This window comes from Perca flavescens, chromosome 21 (assembly GCF_004354835.1).
Source record: "Perca flavescens isolate YP-PL-M2 chromosome 21, PFLA_1.0, whole genome shotgun sequence".
In the NCBI taxonomy this organism is placed as follows: Eukaryota; Metazoa; Chordata; class Actinopteri; order Perciformes; family Percidae; genus Perca; species Perca flavescens.
In genome coordinates this window covers 2,823,338-2,848,435 of record NC_041351.1, presented here as the reverse complement: position 1 = coordinate 2,848,435, position 25,098 = coordinate 2,823,338, and the positions used below count along the sequence as shown (strand labels likewise).

Below are 25,098 nucleotides of genomic sequence, written 5' to 3'. Positions count from 1 at the left end.
GTGTCGGACATCATAACATTTTTGTATACATTTTTATTAATTTACATTAGTAAGCTACAGACCACCGTCTTTCAAAACACAAAATAGAAGAAAAAAAATGAACGCGTCATTGTACCCAGCGCTTCTGAAAAACGCACTTCCAAATGCGTCTCTGTCCCCAGAACATTTCAAACCAAACTGACGCCCGTGATCAGCCCCATGAACATACTTTTGTTAGATAATGTGATTGACTTGGGATGGTAAAACACAAACTTGGCAAATAAAGCTCTAAGTTGGAGTTGAAAATATGAATTTCCCTGCTGGTATATGGCCGTTTTTGTGGCTCTATAGTTGGAATATTTTGCGCTATATCTTTTGATTGATCAACAGCAGCAACGTAAATCCTCACTCCCATGAAAATACTGTGCGTTAACACTGTACTGAGGAAGACATGAAGCGTTTTGATAGACAGCAGAGGAGGACGAAGAGTGAATAAGAAACGGAGAATTCCCTCGTCTTGCCGCTTTGTCTCGTGCCAGTGATCTGTTCAATCAGGCCTCGTCTCGTAGCACTAATCCTTCTGTTTTGTTATGCCAGGCTGGCTATCTCTTTCCACTGCCTATCGATTATCTGTGCTTCCCGGCCCCTTTGCGCAACACATGACTGAATCTAATTTCCCCTCTTATTGTGCTGCGGTGATTTAAAAACATTCATGGAGCCAGACGGGGTGGAAAAAAGGTGGAGCCGAGAGTGAAAGCAGCGTCTGGATATTCAGGGCGAGCAGTTGATCTGATTCTGGCGTACTGTATGAGACACGAGGGTCATTTTCATGATTTTGATTCAGTTACAGATAAGACATCTTTAGGCCACAGCAGTTAGAAAAGATCTAAGGCACATGTGTCAAACTCACGGCCCGCGGGCCAAATCCCGGCCCCTAGCTAATTCTGATCCGGCCCGCATGTCAATGTAGGTTCACAATATATTTTTGGCCCACCTAGTTGTGCACCAAACCAAAAACATGGGAAACTGTTTTTCAACTTGCAATTATGCGACACTCAAAGCATAATTTGGCAAATTTGCCGACTTTGAGACTCAGAAATTCCCCCAGAAGCAGAGAGTTTGCATATTCAGGCTGTGAAAGAGCTTGTTGTGAGTCAGCTGTGTGGTCGATTACTTAGAAAATGTAGTCATTGTTTTGCTTGATTTGCTAAATTGTAGGACGACTTTGGAACTTTTTTGATCACTTTTTTCAGAGCTTTATGTGGACCAAACTGTGAGTGAGAAGACTATATGAGACATGCAATAATTGAGTCGAAGATATTTTACTTTTTTGATGAAATAAAAGCATGTCAATAAACTCTATATGTCTGGCCCTTGATGCAATTCTCTTTTTCCACTGTGGCCCTCTGGGAAATTGAGTTTGACACCCCTTATCTAAGGCAACAAAAGTGCGATAACGATGTAAAAAGAAATTGACAACAAATTTGAAAAAAAAACACACAAATGTCGAAAAAAGCGTCATGTTTTTAAAGGGATGAGACGTCCTTTCCTCTGAAGGGTTACATAGATTCGTCAGCTGTTTGGGCGGAGTTAGCAACGGGTTTCAGCTGCACGGCTGCCAGGAAGGCTGCTCCATCCTCCCTCATAGCTCCTCAGAGATCCATCCTCCATCCTCCCTCATAGCTCCTCAGAGATCCATCCTCCCTCATACCTCCTCAGAGATCCATCCTCCATCCTCCCTCATAGCCCCTCAGAGATCCCTCCTCCATCCTCGCTCATAGCTCCTCAGAGATCCCTCCTCCATCCTCGCTCATAGCTCCTCAGAGATCCCTCCTCCATCCTCACTCATAGCTCCTCAGAGATCCCTCCTCTATCCTCCCTCATAGCTCCTCAGAGATCCATCCTCCGTCCTCACTCATAGCTCCTCAGAGATCCCTCCTCCATCCTCGCTCATAGCTCCTCAGAGATCCATCCTCCATCCTCGCTTGTCACTTCACATTCTGCATCACATGGTAACCTTCAGGAAGTGAAGTAATGTCTGATTTTAACCCAAACCACCATCTTTTTTATCAACTTAACTAAGGAGTTTTGGTGCCCATACGTAACCAAACTGCTCACAGAGATGAGCTTGGCAGCCTGGCAGCTTTACCTTTACTGTGGTTACATGATATAAGACAGAGAGGTGCATGTGTAGCCCTGCTCTTCCCTGGTGATTAGGTATAAACCACCTTCAGTTAGATGGCTGAATGAAAACAATGCCTTCATGTCGGGGGTCTACATGTGTGCATTGGTTTTCACCCCAAAACCCATCAACTACATAAAAGCATCACGTCAGAAAGGTTTTTACAAGATGCAGTCTAATGCAGGGGTGTTCAACGTTTTTTAAGCCAAGGACAACTTAACTGAAAGAGAGAGAGAGCAGGGACCCCCTCCTAAATAATGAATAAAATTAAGTTGCATATTAAACTAGGCCTACAATAACGTGTAGGGCGACCTAAAGCCTTTATACATACGCTTTTAGTGCATAGAAATGCTAAGCTATTACAATAATAATTGTTGGCATGATTTTATAAATGATCTTTTAATTCTCAACATAACACATTATTTGAATTATTTGGGATGAACTGTATCTGTGGATGGCTACATTAGTGACTACATTACCTATAGGCCAGTTAGCCTATCATCAGTGGGGATTTATAGTTGCTAAAAATATGTTGGATTCATGTTAAGACTTTTTCATTTTTGAAAAAACTCAATTATCAATAATTTGGAGGCCCCCCTGCAGTGACTCTGAGGACCCCATAAGGGGTCCCGGACCCCCTGTTGAAGATCTCTGGTCTAATGAAACCTTTAAACCACATTATCATATCAGAAGCTGTAGTTTGCATTTTCATTGACTTGATTCTGTGAATTGTACATTCGTTTTGCAGACATACTTACAAGTTATAATTCCTTAATCATGCTTAGAGAGAATATAATCCTGAGATTGTAGTTCACTCCAAACAATAATTAGCTAAGTGGCATTAGCTACTAAAAAGCCAAGAAGACAAAGAGAATCTGCAGCTATTTTCTACAATCTGATTAGTTCTCGTGTAGCGTTTGTATTTCGTGAGAAAGCATTACATGCCAGGTTTGCATAGCTGCCTCTCTCACTTGATATTTGCCTCTCATTAATGTAAGCCATCTGTGCAGCCGGAGAAATCGCACGCAGCTGCAAGGATGTTTACATCCTCGACAAATCATTCTCCAAAAGCACAGGCTGAATATTTCTGAATGCATTATTTTACACATCATGTCCCTGCATCTAAATCACATTTAGTCACTATCTGAGAGGCCTTTTAAAAACATTTTTTTTTTTTTATAAATCCATAACCTAGTGCTCAAGAAAACTACTAAGGATGCCATACTATTTATTCATTTAAATACAATGCAATACATCACATAGTCGTACGGACAAATATTCTGCTGGAAACTATATATTCTGTTGTTTATGTATGTTTATAGAGCTCTATTAATTACCCTGTTTTTATCTGTGTTTTTAAAAAGTAAATGACAATGAAAGGATCTCGAAGGATATTATGAGTTTGTTTCTGTGAGCTAATTTGCGAGTAAGATATCAATAAAGATAACTCTAATAAGGAGAGAGGGAGCAAGGCGGAGGGAGGGAGGGAGGGTTATCTTTGTCTTGTTCCGACTCTAATGGTTTCTGTCTCCGGCCGTCTGGTAGGAGTCACTCTGTAAGTGTCATTAGGATGCACGGGGAGTCTCTTCGGCTAAATATTGCGCAGGCTTCATTTAGCACAGATGAAACCGTTGAGTCACTGTGGACTCGTAGAGCGAGTGAGTCACCTCGCAGCCCAAATCATTTAAAGCTGGCCGCTGAGTGACTTATTCCAACAGCTCTGGGCGCCGTTGTTTATCTGAAGCCTCCAAAACCTATTAGTTCCATTCTAGTATATAATGCTAATTAGTCCTCTGTGATTTCAGGGGCCGGAGCGACTGGGAGTTTCAGTCTCGGATGCTCCGAGGCTCATTAAACGTGTGATTGTTCTCGTCACATGCAGGGACATCAACAGAAGACGGGAGCCGTTATAGATCTTTGTGTATTTGAGGGTCAGACCCCAGAGATTTACAAGGCTTTATATGGTATAGAGCTGCAGCTAGCGATTATTTTCATTGTTGATTAATGTGTTGATTATTTTCTGGATGAATGGATGAGTTCTTTGGTCTCTAGAATGCCAGAAAATTGAGAAAAATGTTGATCAGTGTTTCCCAAAAAGCCCAAGATGACGTCCACAAATGTCTTGTTTTGTCCACAACTCAAAGATATTTAGTTTACTGTCCCAGAGGAGAGAAGAAATTAGAAAATATTCACATTTAAGAAGCTGACATCACACAAGTTCTTCTGTTTTTTCATAAAAACTGACTCACACCTATTAATCGATTATAAAAATAGTTGGTGATTAATTTAAGGGTGAGGCTATTTGCACCCCTCGTACAATTAGCAGTGTATGCTATTTGTACCCCTGGTACAATTAGCAGTATGCTATTTGTACCCTGGTGCAATTAGAAGTGTATGCTATTTGTACCCTGGTGCAATTAGAAATGAATGCTATTAGTACCCCACCGGTGCACACAGCAATGTGTTTTATTAATACCCTGTCTGGTACAAATATCAATGTATGCTATTTCCACCCCTGTGCATTTACAGTACCTTGGCATATATTTACACACAGTTATCCATACTACTCATGTATTACACCTTTTTGGAATATTATCGCCCTGACATTCTTACCCTAACCATAACCAATCCCACTCCTCTTGCCTAAACCTAACCAACCCAACCAGAGCAGGCATATTCATGAGTCTTCCCCTACCACCCTGCAAAAAAAAGGCAGGATAATGAACAACTGTTTACCACTTGGTTTCTTCAAGCCTCGGTTGCTAGGTAACCACACTGTATACAAAAAAATAGGTACTAACTAACAAACCAACGGTTGTATGCTTTCACTGAAGACAGAAAGCGCAACTGTAGTATCCATTTTCTGCTAGAAATTCAATTGTTATAAACTTTAGAGACAAAACTTTCCTAATATGCCAGTTTCTGCGGTCATGGAAGATGAACGTCCGGCATGATTTCGGTGCACGCGAGCAACGTTTTTTTGTTGTTACGTCACAGGGTGTAAATAGCTCAACTGTGTGGCCGAGGCTATTTGTACCGGGGGTGCAAATAGACACTCCGTTAATTTAATAGTTGTCAACTAATCGATTAATCTTTGCAGATCTAAATAGGGGAAGCATGCTGGGAAATTATTGTTCTTATCCTTAAATCTGCACTGATCAGTATTTTTTTATGTTGAAAGTGGGTGAAATGGCTCCATGTAATGTCACTTATAGTGACAAAATAAAATGGTCGTAGACTTTGCAGTTCCCCTTAGCTCTACGGAGAATTTGGTTTGGTTTGTTTGGGTTTTCTGGCCTGCAACCCAGCTCTCACCAGTGGTGTAGTCTACGTGATACGCAGGTATATGCCGTATATCCATTAGGAAAGGTCAAAGGTTTCACTACACCCACTAGGATAGGTCAAGGGTTTCTGTATACCCACTAGGAAAGATCAAATGTTTCCATACACCAACTAGGAAAGGTCAAATGTTTCCATACACCCACTAGGAAAGATCAAATGTTTCCATACACCCACATGGAAAGATCAAATGTTTCCATACACCAACTAGGAAAGGTCAAAGGTTTCCATACACCCACTAGGAAAGATCAAATGTTTCCATACACCCACATGGAAAGATCAAATGTTTCCATACACCCACTAGGAAAGATCAAATGTTTCCATACACCCACATGGAAAGGTCAAAGGTTTCCATACAACCACAAGGAAAGGTCAAATGTTTCCATACACCCACTAGGAAAGGTCAAATGTTTCCATACACCCACTAGGAAAGGTCAAATGATTCCATACACCCACTAGGAAAGGTCAAATGTTTCCATACACCAACTAGGAAAGATCAAAGGTTTCCATACACCCACTAGGAAAGATCAAATGTTTCCATACACCCACTAGAAAATGGTCAAAGGTTTCTGTATACCCACTAGGAAAGGTCCCCTATCTGGTTGGCTATTAGCAAAAAGTTGTGCAAGTTCATTAGCTCCCTCTCTACATTTGTCTCATTATCTTTGAGACAATTAAAATTTTGTCGGTGGAATAATTACCTCTTCATTGCTTCCTGAAAATACAGCCAGATGCTGACGAAGCACAACTTGCAAACGCAACCAGTTCTCCCTCGCAACTCGTAAAATACTAACCCTTGGTCAGTGTCTCTCAGCCACAGCCTCAGACACCGACACAAAAATCCCTCTTTAGGTGGAAGTAGCAGTATGGAACGCACCGGGCAGAGCAGCAGCTCGACCGCATCGCTGTTAGATGACTTAGTGTTAAGAGAGACAACGGTAGAGAGTAGTATGAAAGGGTGTAAAAGTCTTTAAAATCAGTGCCTCCCAACGGTGCCTTCCAGGCAGCGCTACCTGGAAGGCACCGTTGGGGGCAAAAAACACAGATAAACCATAAGGAGGCAGGTTGGGGGGGTGGATGGGTCAAACAACACAGGCATTTTACCCAGGAGACCGGGATTTGTGTTCTGTTCTTGTTCCATGTGTCCGTTTAACGTACGTCCCGACCTAGAAAGTCAAAAAGTAACGTCGAGAGACCCGACTAAGCACATCTAAATATGACTCTACAGGAGACTTTTATGGTTTATCTGTGTTTTTTGCCCCCAACGGTGCCTGGAAGGCACTAGGATTAGGCACTGGTTATGGTTATGGTTAGGTTTGGGTTAAAATGCAGCACCCATGATGGGTGCTGCGAGGGACACGGGCACAAGGGAACCACTGGTGTGAATAAAACACTTAAAGTTACGTTAAGGTTAAAGTTAGTGTTAGGTGCCTTGAAGGAGCAGTTGGGGGCAAAAAACACTATTGAGCAACTTTTTGCGCCAAAGGCTAACCAAGCATCATTTTTTTGACGCGATGGGAGTGAGAATGTGTGGCCAAACATAGTGCTGTTCTCGTAATGAAATTGAATTCCGTGCACTTGGAGAAACAGCTGCACGTTGACGCTCTCCCGCACTCCTCTGTCCTGCGTTTGTTCCGAGCTCGGAGACATTCACCCCTTAGGCAGCACGGTGGCTCAGTGGTTAGCCCTTCTGCCTCACAGCAAGAAGGTTCTGGGTTCGAGTCCAGGCCTTTCTGTGTGGAGTTTTTATGTTCTCCCCGTGTTTGCGTGGGTTTCCTCCAGGTGCTCTGGTTTCTTCCCACCATAAAGACATGCATACTAGGACTACGGGACATTGTTGCAAATGAGAACTTGTTCTCAATCAACTTACCTGGATAAATAAAGGAGTTCAGCCAAGTTTGAGTCATCAAACATTACGCTGCAGGTTCCAGCTGCGTGTTTTTTTCCGGGGAAGACTAGCTGGCATTTTTTTTTTTTTTGCTTCCTGCTCCTCTGCTGCTGCAGAAATGTGTTGCTTTAACATTTCCCTGGTGGGAGCTCAGTCATAACATGGACGCTGCCCTTTGGAGCTTCTTTTGACCTTAAAGTCTGGACGGATCTTCTCCTGCAGAGAAGCTAAGGCTCTAACCGGAGATGAAGGCTGCTGAGAGGCTTAAACCTTGGCTGTGTGCCTGTCAGGGGAGAACACAGGGGGTGGGGGGGAAGGATCTCCATGTGTTTTTGAAAATGTTAGGACAACAGGGAAACTTGCATTGTAACATTTAAAATACCAGCAGTTGAAGCATTCCTGTGTCTATTTAGTTGAACCAGGATTAGGCACAACAGTTACTTAAGTTAGTAGCATTACTCTCTACAGGCTATATAGTACATACATGAACATAACTTATGACATTAAAGGGTCTCTTGTCAGGAAAAACAGTCTTGCATTGCCAGCTCTGTCTCCACAGCACTGTGGAGGAAGGTCTGGCTACACCACAGATGCTTTCTGGGATAGGGGGAAAAAAAGCTCTCTGGGTTGTTTGCATTTCTTTAAACCAATCGCAACGGTCTTGGGACTAAGCTCCAGACGCAGCAATGGTGGCTCTGCTATGTAGTCTCAGTCTCAGTCTCAACTTGTTTTGGTGGAACATTTGCACCCCGCAACAGAAAACAATATACAATATTACATGAAGTTACCTGTTGACACAGCTATTTAAATTAGCTGATACATGGTTAAACCTTATTAGCTCTCACCAGTGTATCTCCGTGTGTACTTCGTCCACTGAAATCCCACCAATAGACCTTTTTCACGGCAGACACGTTGACATGTCATAGTAGTAAAAGCAGTGTATTAAAAACCATTACTGATGGCTGCATTCCACTTAGGAGAGACCCTGGTATTAAACCATTACTGATGGCTGCATTCCACTTAGGAGAGACCCTGGTATTAAACCATTACTGATGGCTGCATTCCACTTAGGAGAGACCCTGGTATTAAACCATCAATGATGGCTACATTCCACTTAGGAGAGGTCCTGGTATTAAACCATTACTGATGGCTGCATTCCACTTAGGAGAGACCCTGGTATTAAACCATTACTGATGGCTGCATTCCACTTAGGAGAGACCCTGGTATTAAACCATTACTGATGGCTGCATTCCACTTAGGAGAGACCCTGGTATTAAACCATCAATGATGGCTACATTCCACTTAGGAGAGGTCCTGGTATTAAACCATTACTGATGGCTGCATTCCACTTAGGAGAGACCCTGGTATTAAACCATTACTGATGGCTGCATTCCACTTAGGAGAGACCCTGGTATTAAACCATTACTGATGGCTGCATTCCACTTAGGAGAGACCCTGGTATTGTGCATGCTGACTCACTGAAATATCTTACTCGGACACTTGATGGAATTGAGCCATCGTTAAGGTTATCAATTTCAGCTGTGCTTGTCCTACTATGACAAGTCAAAATGTCTGCTGTGAAAAAGGTCCATCAGTCCCAAAATGTCCCAGTTAAAGATGAAATGCCCTAAAAATATTCTTTGTAAGTCTTTACAATCATTCTCTGAAAGAACGAAAAAGGCCTGCCTTGTTGCACCATCCAAACTGTCTTCAAAACTTGACATTTTCTGTGGCTTGATTAGCTCAGTTGGTAGAGCAGGCACACATATAGAGAGGTTTACTTCTTGGCGCAGTGGCTGTGGGTTTGACTCCGACCTGTGGCCCTTGCTGCATGTCATTCCCCCTATCTCTCCCCTTTCATGTCTTAATCTGTCCTGTGAAAATAAAGGCCGAAAAAGTCCCCCAAAAAATAATCTTAAACAAAAAAATTGACATTTTCAGTGTTTAGCTCGCTAGCTCAAAGGTTGTATTTATTTCCTGAAGTGAAGTGATTTAGAGAACACACAGAGAGAGGAAAATTGAGGATGATCCCAAAGAGTAACTCTTTTGAAAACGAGATGATGCAAGTCAATGGGTGCCATCCTGCAAATATTTAAAATCTGTGTATTAGTGAGACGTAAGGGCTTCCAGGGAAACTTAAACTGTGGTGTCTGCAGTTTGGCCTCTGGCTCCGACTTGTGTGGCTCCAAACAGGGTTTGATGTGCCTGCTTTAAAGGGGGAGCGGATGATTGGACGGGAGGCTGGCGCTGCCTCAGCAGTGTGTGGACAGAGAACAGATTCTGGAGCTCCGGTATCTGGTTCAATAGAGGAGTTTAAATGCACCATGGCTGGGGATAATACTGCCGCTGTGTGAGGATGTAAAAATACAGAGAGTGGAACTGTCTCAGCAGGAAGTGGAGCTTGCATGAGTCGGTTTTAGAGCCAGCACTTAGGAATATTATAGGGTGGGAGCAACATGGGTGTTTGGAGGTTGGACTGGTTTTAGGGCAGCTTTTATGGGGCACGTCAAACTCAGTGGGGGGTAGTACAAGCATTTTGTGAGACAGAAGGGGTGCATCTACCACAGATCGCCACAGAAATCAGACAAATGTTTTATAACTCCTCTTCCACTTCTCTGGAATATATATAACATACCGAAACACCTTTATTTATGTAAATTAGCACTTATTTAATTAGATAATGCTTCATTTGCATAATTAAACATTAAAGTTCAGAAAACTTGTAATACAGAATGTTGTAAGTTTCATGTAGATATCTGTTAGTTAAATTAGTTTTTTTTTTTTTTTTCCTATTCACCTGTAGAGTCTCCCTTTAACATGGGCTGCTTTGGGAAACTGGTATCCCCAATTTCAGGATTTTCCAATACTTTCCACCACTTGGATCTCTTAGGACTTTTTATATGTTATAGAGGAGACTTTTCTGAGACTAATGCCAACCTTAAACAACAAGCTTGTGCAGGTGACATTAAGATCACAAGAATATTGATAAAATGATGATGTGTGTACGTGTGAGTAGTCATGAGAGACAGGAATGTCAAACTAAATCCGATATGAAAGTTTCAGATCGATACAGACCTACCAAGCCTCTTTTCATTATTTTTGACAGAAGTTGACTGAAATGCATTGTTGATAAAACAAATCTAGTTGTAATGACCCTGCAAGATTAAAGGGGCGCTATGCAGTTTTGGCAATTTATTCGCTGTTTTCTCGCTTTTAGAGCTCCCCTACAGCTTCGGAATACATATTTGGCAACACTGTTAACTCGTTGGCGACTCCCTTTTTTTAAACCTAACTGTCCCGTTCTTGTGCCGCATGTCAGTTTATTTGTACGGGGACAAGTATGTAGCGTAGACCTATTCCGCACACCACAGCATTTGTAGCATGAGCTAATTTGCAATGCACTTCCCTCGATGGACCCTTTTTATAAATACAATGACTCAACACTTACATAAAAGACAGTACAGAACACAAACTCATTAATAGAGGCCTTCAAATGCTAAACGTACGTGTGAATTTTCATATGCAGTATGCACATGGACATTTACATACATCATTGACATCTAATTGGTGTAGGAAAGTGACTCTGATGAGAGAAAAAATTAAGAACCCTCGGGCGGAAATGCAGTGTTGATAAAACAAATCTAGTTGTAAGATAAGATACGATAAGATAGACTTTATTAATCCCACACTAGGGGCAATCCTGTGCTACAGCAGCTCAAAAGAAAAATGTACACACATCAGATTAACACAAATACACATTAATTAGAAAAAATATAGGAAATGGATGAATAGAATACAATTAGTTATAATAATAGTAATAAAACAACCTTATATAAACAGACAGTATATACACTGATATACAGATGAGGAAGTTGTGAATGAATAGAGATGACATATTGCACAGTTGGAGGTGACACAGAGTAATTAATAGATAAATGTGCATAGTGCAGAATATTGTCCAGTAATTGCATATTGTAGTCTTGCAGTGTGTGACCCTGTAAGAGCCCCAGTCTTGTGTGACATGATTGTCTTTAGATGTGAGACTTTAGTTGAAAGAGTTTATGTTGCAATTTGTGTGAGGTCATGTTGCATTATGCCTGTACTAGGGGAGGAAAACAAGCTTGTAAAGGTGATTCGGAGCCAAGATGAAGCTGCTAGACGCGGTGTAAGTGGGTAAAGTGTAGGAAGGAAAAGATAAATGTTAGCTGCAAGCTGTGATATGCTTTCATCTCCGCAAAGTGGATAAGTGAGGAGCACACATGTTCCTTACTGTCTTCTCATTCTGCCGAGGTGTGAAACAGACTGATGTTATGAAGTGGCGTATATATTGCCGTGTTATCAAGATGCATACTCGCTTTTTAGCATTTTTATCAATGCCATTTGGCCTCCATTGACTTCCATTACCTTGTGATTAGAGGTGAGGGAAAAAATCGATACAGCATAATATCGCAATATTTTCCGTGGCAATACTGTATCGATACACAGACGCCAAGTATGGATCTTTTATGATATATGTGTTGGTCAGTTTGTCTGCTTGACAATCCCATTTTGCAGCAATAAAATTGAAGTGAGATGAACAAACAGAGAAATTCATCTTTTTAGATAAAACAGATGTTGACAAAGTTTTCTTTTGGGGACATCATTTGAAATTGGGAAAAATTTGAAGTTGGAAAAAATATTGCAATATCTTTAAAATCGCAATAATATTGTATCGTGACGTAAGTATCGTGATGATATCGTATCGTGAGGCCTCTGGTGATTCCCACCCCTACTTGTGATTGCGTGTGAATTGCTCCCATAGTGAGTAGTATGAAAGGGAGAATTGCTACGTAGGGAGGTTGGTCGTGGTGGTGGATGGGTCAAACACAGGACTTTCACCCAAGAGACCGGGGATCGGGTCCCGCGTGTCACGTTTCCTAAACTCAACCGTAGCTTTCTTCTTGCGATAACATTTTCCTCTCGCGATAAGTGCCGTATATGTTTACGCCCTCTGTATACGGCGTAGACATAGGCAAGGCAAGGCAATTTTATTTATATAGCACATTTCAACACAAGGCAACTCAAAGTGCTTTACACAAAACACCAATCATTAAAGAACAAAGAGCAAAATAAGGATTAAATTAAGAATAAAAATATGAAGGAATACAAATGTAATACCATATAAGATACATAAATAAAAATATAGTTCAGTATAGCAGTTAATGTGAGAATAGAAATCCAAAAATAAAATGTACAATTCCGTATTAAAATTGTATACTAAATAAAATACAAGAATCAAATTCACTGTTTGGTAAAAGAATTAACAAAAAGCATCATCAAAAAGACGTCATCATGGGCTTTTTGGGAAACACTGATCCACATTTTTCACCCTTTTCTGACATTTTTAGAGACCAAAACAACTCATCCATTCATCCAGGACATAATCCACAGATTAATCAACAATGAAAGTAATCGATAGTTGCAGCCCGAGTGTGAAACAGTATACCTGAAAACAGAGCAAAGCGTTTGAGTGGAAACAACTCAAGATTGGATTTTGTTCCCAAAGGTTAAGACCGACGATGTTTTTGAGCGGGCATAATGTCGGGCAGCTTAAAGCAAGAAGGAACTGGAAGATGGTTAGCAACCTCTCACACTCACATATCAGAGGAAGTCTTAGATTTGACATCGAGGGAGGGTTTTGAGAGTAAATGACTAGTCATTTATGGGATCAGTTTGGATGGTCACTGTAAATAAAACTCAACTCAAAAAAAGGGTGGCAGAGTAAAAGAATAGTTCCAGAAGGGGGCAGCAGTGCAACCATACAGATGGCGGCTGCCGTAAAAGTCCAAAGAAGAAGAAAAAGAACAAGAACATGGCAGCTTGTGTGTTTTGTGCAGCGTGCAGTGCCATGGAAGCATGCTGGGGAAGGAAGGCCTGAGAGAGGAGCAGGCTGAGATATACTGAGTGACTGGAGTAGCAAAAGGTCAAGGAACTGAATCGAAATTTCCACACTTTGTTGTTCTTTTTCTACGCTTTTCTCTACATTTTTGTCGATTTTATTCAAAACATTTTTGTCATATTCTTACCAATTTTTTTGTCTCTTTTTTTAAATTATTTTTTTTGTTGCTTTTTCCATTTTATTCACTTTTTTCCAAGTTTTTGTCACTTTATTAGATTTTTTTTTTTGTCATTTTTTTCAGCATTTAAAACAAAAATGTTTTTGTTGATTTACTGCATTTTTGTAGCTTTTTTCCCAACATTTGTCACTTTTTTTCCAACGTTCTTTTGTCATACTTCTGATATAGAAGGTTTTTGTAAACGGGTCAAATTTGAATTTGAATAGAAGGTTAAGAGCTTCAACCAGGCTTTAAAACATACAGTAGCTGTCACTGAGAACATAGGTGAGGAAAAGCATCATGAAACTGCAGGTACAGTGATTACTTTGCTGGGGTAACATTTGGAAGCTTCCAGGGATGACTGCTGCTATATTTTGAAAAGAATCTTTGCTGGTATGATTGATTGAATCTTGTGCTGTAGAGATGGCCCGATACCATTTAAAAAAAAATAAAATAAAGTGATAATAGGAATAAAGTACAAGAATAAAGTCACCAGCTATATTTCAGAAAATAATCTATACCTGCACCATAGTCTGCTGTGCATTACGTGATTGCTCTGCTGATACGGTAGATCTCAGACCTTCTGACAGACACAGTGCCCCGTTTGGGTCTCTGGTCTCTGAATGAGACAAATAGTTTAACTAGGGAAGTGGCTATACGCCACGCTACGTCGGAGGTTGAAACACGAAACTACAGAAATAGGTCTTCTTCTTGGGTGCACTGACATTTATCTGAATGCATTTTATAGCCATTTTGATGCTACAAAGAGATCACCTCCCGTTAGCATCCCATTGACTCCCATTCATTTTGACGTCACTTTGACCGTTAATAACTTTACATCTGAAGCGTTTAAAGACTCTATTTGTCCGTTGTTTATTTCTAAAGAAACACGACAATGTATAAAAGCCTCCATTAGCTTGTAGCTCACGTTATGGCTCCGTAGCAGACGTAGGCTAACGATTGTGTCACACAGTAGAGGAATTACCGTATAGTACAGGAGAAGCTCGCAGGCAGTTTCGACTTACATGAGTTGTTTAGGTTTAATTACTAATATTAACTAGCATTTTAGTTAGCAATAATTAGCCTCTCCGTCTCTGTAAGATTGGGAATGATTGAGATTTCTCTCGGCACAGCTACCAGAAGACTTCACACTTTCAGACACGTTGCTCACGTCACATTTACGTTGTCAGCCGACTGGCTAACACTGGCGCATTTACAGAAATGTTGATTAATGTGCATTGTCCTAATATAAAAAAAAATAAAAAAAATCTTCTTCTCTCTCAGTTGGAGGCTGCTCAGTAAAGCAAGGGATCACCGGAAAAGTGACTTTCAATATCCTTCACTGGTCTCCGTCCAGAGACACGGGATCTGTTGGTCCATTCTTATATACTGTCTATGTTTATTACGTATCACTTTAGCTACCAAATTAACCTTTTATCTCCCTCTCTCGTCCTCCAGCCTGCGAGCTGATGAACCAGGGCATACTGGCGTTGGTTACCTCGACGGGCTGCGCGTCCGCCAGCGCGCTGCAGTCCCTGACGGACGCCATGCACATCCCTCACCTGTACATCCAGAGGAACAGCGAGGGCTCGCCGCGCACCGCCTGCCATTTGAACCCGAGCCCCGGGGGACAGCGCTACACCCTGTCAGCCCGGCCGCCCGTCCGCCTCAACGACGTCATGCTGACTCTGGTGGAGGAGCTGCGCTGGCAGAAGTTCATCATCTTCTACGACATCGAGTACGGTAAGTGATCGACTGAGCTGGGTGTCTGGGAAACCAAAAGTTGAGGTTTTTGTGTGTTGTGGAAAAGCTGACGGACATTCAGCTGCTGGCTGTTGAAAGGGATTTCGTCTTTTGGCATTTTATCAGAATACACCATAGAAAATCTGCTGAGACTATTGGATAGGATAGAACAACACGATGTAATTCTGCTAAATGAAACCTCACATTCATTATTAATTTGACTTGTTTACATTCTAAACAAACTGTATATCCGAATACAATACACATTTTCAATTACATTTTCTATAGGCTCAGTCTACCACTTTAAAAAAAACACAATTCCATGGCTGGTTCCATGTTATCAGAATTTTGCATAGTCACAACGGAAACATTCATTGCATCATGTGACAAGGGTAGCGTCTGAAATCTCCTGCTCTGCACTACAGACTCAACATGTAAACTATCGTTCAAATAAACAGTAAGTGGGAAATCGCCAGAGCAGGGGGAATGAGAAGGGGAAACGCCAGAGCAGGGGGAATGAGAGGGGAAACGTAGCAGAACATATTCATTTTTTAACCAAAGCGTAGCCATACATTCACCTAATATTGGAATGCACGTAGAGAAGTAATTGAAAAAGCATTAAGGATGGCTGCAGGTCACCTAAATGATTTAATAGTTTTCTGGCCTTGAATAAGGTTTCCATGACCGGATATTGCAGCAAAACGTTAGACATCAACTCCCCTGTCTTCTGTATTTGTTTGCAATAGCTTACTTTGGACTGTATCTTAATGAAATCACATTAGGCTCAATGGATTTTTGAGAGTGATCAATACAGGATGGTGGCAATTACAATATAAGGATTTAGACAGATGGAGGCATTTAGCATCTTTGATACTCTAATCCAAAGTCAGTTAGAGTGAGTGCACCAGTAACTGTGGGCCAGCATCTGGCGGTGTTAACATCAAGACCGAAGGACAACAGTGAGGCTGCAGAGACCCATCCTCGGACTGTGAAGATGGACATAAATGTCATAAAGTCATATCAGATGTACTGATCTAGATCTACATATCAGTCCTTGATGAAAACCTTGGGCTGGTCTTACAGGGAGGTGTGTTCAGGTGCATTCTGGGCATGCTGGTCTTACATGGAGGTGTGTTCAGGTGCATTCTGGGCATGCTGGTCTTACAGGGAGGTGTGTTCAGGTGCATTCTGGGCGTGCTGGTCTTACAGGGAGGTGTGTTCAGGTGCATTCTGGGCGTGCTGGTCTTACAGGGAGGTGTGTTCAGGTGCATTCTGGGCGTGCTGGTCTTACATGGAGGTGTGTTCAGGTGCATTCTGGGTGTGCTGGTCTTACAGGGAGGTGTGTTCAGGTGCATTCTGGGTGTATTGCTATCTTGAGGCAGCAGAAAGTGATGGCGCCATTGACCAACAAAAACCTGGTCTAAAGTCAATAACGCAGCATTTCATTATTATTTTAACAGAGCAGTAGTAAAATGCTCCTAGGCTCGTGCACAGCGCGCACACACTATGCTTGTTACACACACAGGGACACACAGCAGCGCACACACATGCAGAAGATTACAAATAAAAATGTTACGGTGCAAATCCTCGATCATAACGGCAATGCTCCAAGGTCCAACGCACCTGGCTTTTAAAGGGAATGGGAGATGATCTCTGATTGGTTGATTGCATGTTACGCTCAAAACACACCTCTGATTAATGAAGACGCTAATGGAGTTTTTCCATTACATGGTACCTACTCGCCTCGACTTGGCGCACTGTGCGTCCCTTTTCCATTGCAGATTTTAGTATTGCCTCAGCGTGGCTGGTTGTCATAGCGACTGCCATGGGCGTGGCTTGGTAGCGTTTCGTTTCCCCAATGGTCTCCGTCCAGAGCAACGGGGTCTACTGGTCCATTTTATATATGTCAATGCATTTCCCCTGACTCATTTCCTGGTTCTCCTTCTCCGTAAACAACATGAAATCAACAAGATAGTTAACTTCTCCTGCTCCAGATTTCCCACTGTGGTCAGAAAGAACAGGGGAGACACTTAGTTTCTCTCACTATATGACTCTAGAGTCACTACTCGCTGCGGAGCTAATCGCCGGCACTCTCTCACTTCTCCCTCGCTCACTAGCTCCCCACACACACACGGCGACTCGACACACACACCAGCGCACAAGTATAACCATCAGGCCACTTGTATGCTACGGAGAAAGCTCTGCGTGGAGCCTTCGGCAGCAAAAAAACACCGCTGGCTAAACTATTTAAAAATGCCGTCTGTCGCTAACAATGCAGTGATCAGTGACTATTCTTTCCGACCAATCAGCAGCCTGCAGGTTCTTCTCGGCTCGCCTCAGCTTGCTTGGAACCTCGACTGAGCAGGTACTAAAAAAAGTACCTGTTAGCAGGTACCAGGTACTTTATTTCGTAATGGAAAACCAAAAAAGGCGAGTAGAGTCGAGGCGAGTAGGTATCATGTAATGGAAAAGCGCCATATGTACAACCCTTTAGAACCAGGCGCCCGGCACACAGACCCTTTTTTCCTGCCGTCAAACTAGCAAAAGTGGATTTGGACACGCCCTAAACACACCTGCACCAGGCGCTTCACGCTGTGTGCTTAGATCGTTAAATAGGGCCCTTCATGTCTGTGAGTTGCAGTAAAACAAATGACATAACATACATGTTACATACGTTGCAATGTGCAGTAAGATTGCCGGGCAAAACACAGCTGCCTTCACCTTCTGTGTGATGAGCACAGGCCGAACAGCTATTAGTGTGTGAGCTGCCTCCGCACGTTTTATAGCTTCCATATCACAGCAAAGCTCTGCCCTGTTAACCAAACACACACAATGCTTCAGCCTCTGTGTTAGGATGTTGCACTCTTAATATTTCCATTATTGGGCGCTGTGTGCAGTGGGTTATTTGTTTGCTCTCTTCATAATGTTGCTGTTTCCAGGCGGGTTATTTGCTGCAGTTGACTGATTGTTGCAGACACAGAATGAATTTCAATAAGCAGAATAACGGACATTGTCTTTTATCAGACTCCATTGTTGGTGTCAATGCTCTTGAGTTCCCTAAGGGCATTCTCTCCACTTTAACGCATCTTCTTAAGTTCACCTTTTAAAGTGTATTTGCCTATAACCTTATACCCATGTGTTTCATATCAAAATGTCCAGAACAACCTCAGCTTTCTGGCCATAACAAACAAACTGAGAGGACTTTGCACACACTCTGATACATACACTGTACGTATGCATAAACAAATGCACACACAGTCTTCCTAAGAACTTTTTTTTGCAAAACCACCTCTTTCCCAAGCCTTGAATTGATGATTGAATATGTTCACAGCTTTGCATTTGACTGTAAAACAACAATACGGAAATTAATGATATCAAACGGAAAAGCATCTGAGATGTAAAATGAAAACTAGTAAAGCTCCTCTTCTTATGAACTGTGACCATCAACATATTAAAGAACGCCAAACACAAGATTTAGGGAAAGTACATTTTTTGCAAATGAACTAACTGCGATTTAATCAAAAATTGAGGGTCAGCGTCAGTTCTGGCAGGCCAAGTAGTCAAGACGCTGCTATCCGCTATTGGCCATTGGTCGCATCAGCTGATCTATATCAGCTGGTCACTCCCCTCGCTGCCAAATGGCTACACCCAAACAGGGCGCCCTACTTACAGCCACTTTAGTTTGCTCCTAACTGCTTGCTGCTCCCATCTATGCTACCCACCTCCTCCCCTGCTCCACCTTGTTGTGTATAACATGGCGTTTGCTTCTATGTCATTGTTGCTGCTCTGTTCATATGGGGGAATAGTAGCTCTCCCAGTCTTAAACTGTGTGAGCGTCCCCTAATGCTGCTGCTGCTGTCCCCTGACTCACTGCTCTTTCATGGTGCTCATGAAAGAGACGGGGACTCCTCTGAACAGAAGCCATACCGCCAAATTGAATCGGTAATTTATTCAATACAATTTTCTAAAGAATTTTTATTGTCTGTGTTGTTCTTGACTTTAATGGACCTGACAGAGTTATGGGAGTTTGGAGGTATGGCCAAAAAAAAATAACAAAAGAAAGTAAGAAGCCTGGGCCAACCCACAAAGGCCCGTTGGGTACACATAACAGACGGCATTACGATGCCACCGTTTTAGGCAATATCGCAGGCTTTTACGATCTGAACATCGACACACAAAGTGTAGTCTCGCATTGCCATACCTTCCTCCACAGCGCTGCAAAGGAGTGTCTGGCTAGTCCACACAGCATTCCTGGATGGGAGTAAAACGTGCTCTGGTTTATTGGCATTTCTTTAAACCAATCACAATGGTCTTGGGCGGAGCCACGGTGCTTCTGCAAAATAGCCTCTGAAAAGAACTTGTTTTGGTGGAACATGTGTAGGTTCAAAAGTAGTTTTAGTCCGGAGCAATCCCGGAAGTGGAACGTAAACTAAACTACACAACGAATAAACAAGTAAATGGAGACACAAATACAAAGCGGAACACCAACAGCTGCTTCTTTGCATTGGTGTGTTTTTAGGGATTTCTTTCCATTTTTTTAAACGAGTGCAGAGGGAGATGAAGACAGTCCGTGTGAATAAACCCAGCAGTCTTTGGACAGATTTAATGGATGCTGTGCTCTGATATGGGCTGCCCTCCAGCTCTGATATGACCAAGTGTCAGGCGGACTGATGAGAGCTGAGATTAAGCCTCTGATCCGCCTCAAACCAGTGGGGACTCCCTCAGAAAAACATCGCCTTGTGGAGCCGACAGCTCGTCTGTGACTGCAGGAGGCGAACAAATGGACCGGACCCTCGAGGACCACGACTTCATATCTGATAAAATGTAATAACGCAGCCTGGAAAGGGAACAGAAGAGTACTGGGTTTGGAGGATCTAAGACAAGTCAGTGGCTAAGGGGAGAAAAAGTAATATGAAATGTGTGATTCTGAAAGAGTATTAGCTGTGTGGATTTTTATCAAAATTGGAGCTTGGAAAAGTCAAAAGGACAAACTATAGCTGTCAAAACTCCCTAAAATATACCTTTTCCAACAGTCAAAACACTTAAAGCTCCCATATTGTGCTCATTTTCAGGTTCATAATTGTATTTTGAGGTCGTACCAGAATAGGTTTATTTATTTTATTTATTTCAGGTTTATTTAACAGGGACAATGCACACTAATAATACATAAGAAAATGTACATTGTGCCAGAATTAGCCAAAAGGCTATTTTACATCTGCTGTCCCTGGACAGATCGTACAAAGTCACACCTAAAAAGATAATAATAGTACATGGTTTACATGGTTTAAAATTGCCATATTTTTGTTGTACTGCACATTGCTGCAGCTCCTCTTTTCACCCTGTGTGTTGAGCTCTCTGTTTTAGCTACAGAGTGAGGCATCGCACTTCTATCCCATCTTTGTTGGGAGTCGCACATACTCAGTAGCTAGGTAAGGCCTACTAGCATGAAGCTAGGGCTGCTAGCGGTTAGCCACCTCGTTCTCGATGGCACAACACTGCTACAACACACAAGTTCGCCATAATCTACAAAATAAATTGTATAGAACTACTTCCATGTCCCTGTTCTGCAGGTATTCCACGCAAAGTGTGAAGTGCGCCCTCATTTAGAAGAAGTCTCCCGACTAATCCTGCCTTGTACTGACTGAAGTTGGAGAAACAGCTAGCTCATGTGGTATTAGCTAAAGTGGTTTAGCACACACCAAATGTTTCGGCTAGTGACGTAGAAAGCTGTGCAGATTTTGACCAGCTCACCTGGAGACTGAGGGCAGGACACATTCAGAAACCGTATCTCACTCAGAACACCATGGATGGGTTTATTCAAAGTGTGTATGCGTGTGGAAGCACCAGAGACACAAAATAACACCCCAAATCACCAGAAAAAAGTGTTTTTTTTCTTTTCATAATATGGGCACATTAACTCTCAGACAGTGGTGGCCTCTACAGATACATGTTTAATTATGTCCATCATATTACAGTTTAAACAGCAGATTGTAGCTTTAAAATGGGCCTTTTTATTGTTTTTATTTAATTATTTAATGCGACTGAAGTGTTCACTTGAAAGGGAATTGGGATTAGCCTTTTAGATGATTGAGTTTTTAAGTGGTGGAAAAAATTTATGTTTTCTCTCTTCTGCTGTGGCAAAGTCACACTGAGCTGCATGTTCCCACCGCACCACGCACCAATTAGTGGAAGGCGCGCTGAATGCATTTACACTCAGCGTGTTCTTCTATCACTCTCTCTCGGCACAGGAGTGGTCTCTACAGCAAGACGAGCTGTTTCTCTCTTTGGAAGTATCTGTGCATGGGTTAGGGGTGCACGAACTTTGGTTTGACTTGTGATTATGGGTTATATACCATCTCCGAAGACACTGTTTTGATTTGAATTTGGGACATTGGTTTTGTTTCAAATCTCAGATTGAGATTAGTTTGTTATTTTCGATGATCAAAAACGCGACAAAAACATTGAAAAAAAGCACCAAAGACTTTGAAAAACTTTTAAAAAAGTAGTCCCAAAAAACGCTGAAAAAGGCAACAAAAATGTTGAATATATTGCCCAAAAACTACTTAGTTTTTTTTTTTTTTTTTTTTTTTTTTATAAAAGGTCAAAAAAAAAAACTCAAATTGTCCACATTTTTTTTTTTAAATACCACAAAATCTCAGAAAAAATGCAAGAACAGCGTTGAGAAAAAGCTACAAAAACATTAAAAAGATACAAAAACGGGAAAAAGCCCAGTTTTGATTATAGGGTCAGATGCAACCCCCACCCCCCATCCCCTGTAAATGACTCCTATCAATTCATATGAAAATGTTCTCTGCAAAGTCACCTGGAAGTAACGTGAAATATCAACTATACTCATGTTGTAGCTGTGAACCGCTCCAGCTTTGCAATTCAAGCCAGCAGCTTGAAGCCAAACAAATTAGTGAACTGTGGATTGTTTTTTTTTTTTATTGATGTGACCTCTCAAAACTCCCTGAAACCCCTGAACAACTATTTTCACAAAGAGATGTAATGGTTCAGCGACTGCGTCTCCATGTGTATTCCTTCAGAAATGTTTTTTTGGCCCATAATGTAGGGGAAAATTGAGGTCTTCGCTGCAGTCGCCGTGTTTTATGTGATTCTAAAAGTAACTTTAAGTGGCACCTGACACTTGTTCAAAGCAAATGCATGTTGAGTCTTGCCAGACTGCAATGGTTTTCGTCAGCTTTCTATTGTGTAGTGAAGTTGTGGCGGTACAAAGAAGTCTCAACGCCATCTGGCTTCTCTTGGTTTTCCTTTCAAATTTAATTGTCCCAGACTTGGTTTGTTGAGCCGCACATTAAAACAAAAGACAAACCTCTTCTCTGGACTTAATCACACATTATCGATCCTGTACCTGTTGTTTTTCATGTGGACACTAATCCTCTCTAATTCTTGTCATTCCATATTCCCTGATCCGTCCTTATCTACAACGTTTCTCATCATGGACGTTCCTCGGTAAAACCCATTCAGCCTTTCTAAATATATACACTGAACAAAATAATAAAAGTAACACTTCTGTTTTTTGTTTTTCATGAGCTGAACTCAAAGATCAAAGACTTTTTCTATGTACACAAAAGGCTTATTTCTGTTGTTCACAAATCTGTGTAAATCTGTGTTAGTGAGCACTTCTCCTTTGCCGAGAAAGTCCATCCACCTCACAGGTGTGGCATATCAAGATGCTGATTAGACAGCATGGTGGTCACACCAGATACTGACTGGTTTTCGGACCCCCCAGGACCCCCCAATACAGTAAAACTGTACATTTTAGAGTGTCCTTTTACAGTATTGTGGCCAGCCTAAGGCACACCTGTACACTAATCATGCTTAGACCAGGTTTTTGTTGGTCAATGTCGCGATAATTTCCCCCTGCCTCAAGATAGCAATACGCCCAGAATGACAGGAAAGACGTTAATAAGTTTTTGTCATTAAAAAGTCAACTAAAAAGCACAAACGCATTAAAGTTGGAATTTTGGAAAGCAACTTTAAACGCATGGACGCTCACTAAATCTTCTTTGAAAACCCTTATCGTCCGCGTTTCTCAATCTTCATCTTCATCCCTAGCGCCGCGCTCCGTGTGATGAGTGAAGCCATTACAGGCGTAGAGCCGAGAACGAGGCCCATTTATTCAGATTACAGCTCATTGTTGAGGGATACGAGGAGCAGATGGGCTTTTTGGTTTGGCTGTCTGGCCGGGACTGTCAGTCGCCCGTGATGATGATTAAAGAAGCTCCGTGGATTGCCATTCCTTCCTCCCCTTATCCTCACAAAAACCTCCCTACTCGCTACCTTCCCTGCTCCTTTTTTTTTTTTTTTTGAAAGGGCAATAAGTAAGATGGTTGCTACTACTCTGGTAGCGCAAAATGACTGTAATATATAAGTGGGAGGATTTGCTTTAACAAAAATTTACATAATTCCTAAAAGCAACATCTTGAAACACGTGTGGTGTTTCGAATATGTAGAAAGTTTTGAACAATACAGGAGAAGAATACAATTAGATTCAATATCAATTTACATTAAATTACATTCCTAGAATGCAGGAAATTAAGCGTTTGACAGTCCAAATTTTCTGTGGGACCCCCCAAGACCATTCGGATTTAACCAATGTTGAAACCAAACCTACGCCATAGACTTTAAACCTATACAAAGGAGGATTTGTTGCAGGACTGCAGTAGTCTTAGACCTAACAAGCTGCCTGAGTGTACTTTTTAAACCCTCCAGGCACACAGAGCCTTAGTCACAGACATATCCCAGTTAATAACGTTGATTATTACAGGCTCAATAACTCATTACACCCCACTATACAAAACGGTTGCCAGGAACAATCAAAATGATTATTTTTTTTATCTTAATTAGTGCCTCACCAGTTGTGTACAAGAGGGCACGCCATGGGGTCGTCTAAGCTAAGGGCTTTATGCCCTATGGACAATCAGTATACTCAATCTGCCCTTTAGATACTGAGTTTTGTGTGCAACATTGATAGTTATGACAGAGGAAAAGGTCAAAAGGTCCCCGGAATCATCAATTAAAATGATTTCCCTTACTGTGAAGAGAGAAGGGGAGGGGGAGACCCGTTCATTGGCGCATGACATTAAAAAAAATGTCTCCACTGATTTACAGACGTGTCTTTCCACCATGTAAGTCTGTGGGGAACAATCTTTTTGGGCCAGCGGGCATCACGTGACGGACACAGAAGTTGTAGTGCCACTGTTTGGCTGCTATGTTCAATTGGCTTCAATGGATGTTTCCCATAAACATAAATATATACTAATATATATTTGATTACAGCAAAGACAACGTCGGCAATATTGACAGCAAAATATTTTGTTCTGTATTGACAGGTGCCAATGTCAATTTTTAATATGTATGTGTCAAAATGACATATAAACATAGGCATCGGTCCTATTTCTAGCATGCATTAGCCGCGCATGAGACGTGCACGCCATGCAGGCAGTGTGCAGGAGGCCTTAGACTGACCTTTTATTGGGACTCGCCAAAGCACTTTGTTATTTATGAATTGTCTGACAGACGGACTGAATAACTGACCAACATCACTTTTCTTAACCATCGCCACTGGCAGGAGAAAAAAAAAAGTGAGGAGGAAGAAAGATCACCAGCTCACACTTACATACACACACACACACACACACACACACACACACACACACACACACACACACACACACACACACACACTGGGAGCTGGATTGATTTCTGCCCCGAGGGTATCAATATGGCCGCCTCGCTGCATGGCTCCACTGAGCGTGACGCAGCAACTCAGCCACATCAAAGCTGCAGACTTCTCAAATCTCACGCTGGCCGCACACCGGCCGACCGGCCGAACGCATGGGTGGGCA

At 41.9% G+C, this 25,098-nt stretch overlaps 1 protein-coding gene across 1 annotated transcript in view; it reads left to right on the top strand.

Moving 5' to 3' along the window:
• The window catches only part of LOC114548083 (glutamate receptor ionotropic, delta-1), a 674,316-nt gene that overhangs the window by 317,056 nt on the left and 332,162 nt on the right, over nt 1–25,098 (top strand). Inside the window, exon 2 of the mRNA XM_028567790.1 lies at nt 14,942–15,226. Coding sequence (XP_028423591.1) covers nt 14,953–15,226 — 274 coding nt within the window. The 5' untranslated portion in view covers nt 14,942–14,952. The remainder of the gene's footprint in view (nt 1–14,941; nt 15,227–25,098) is intronic.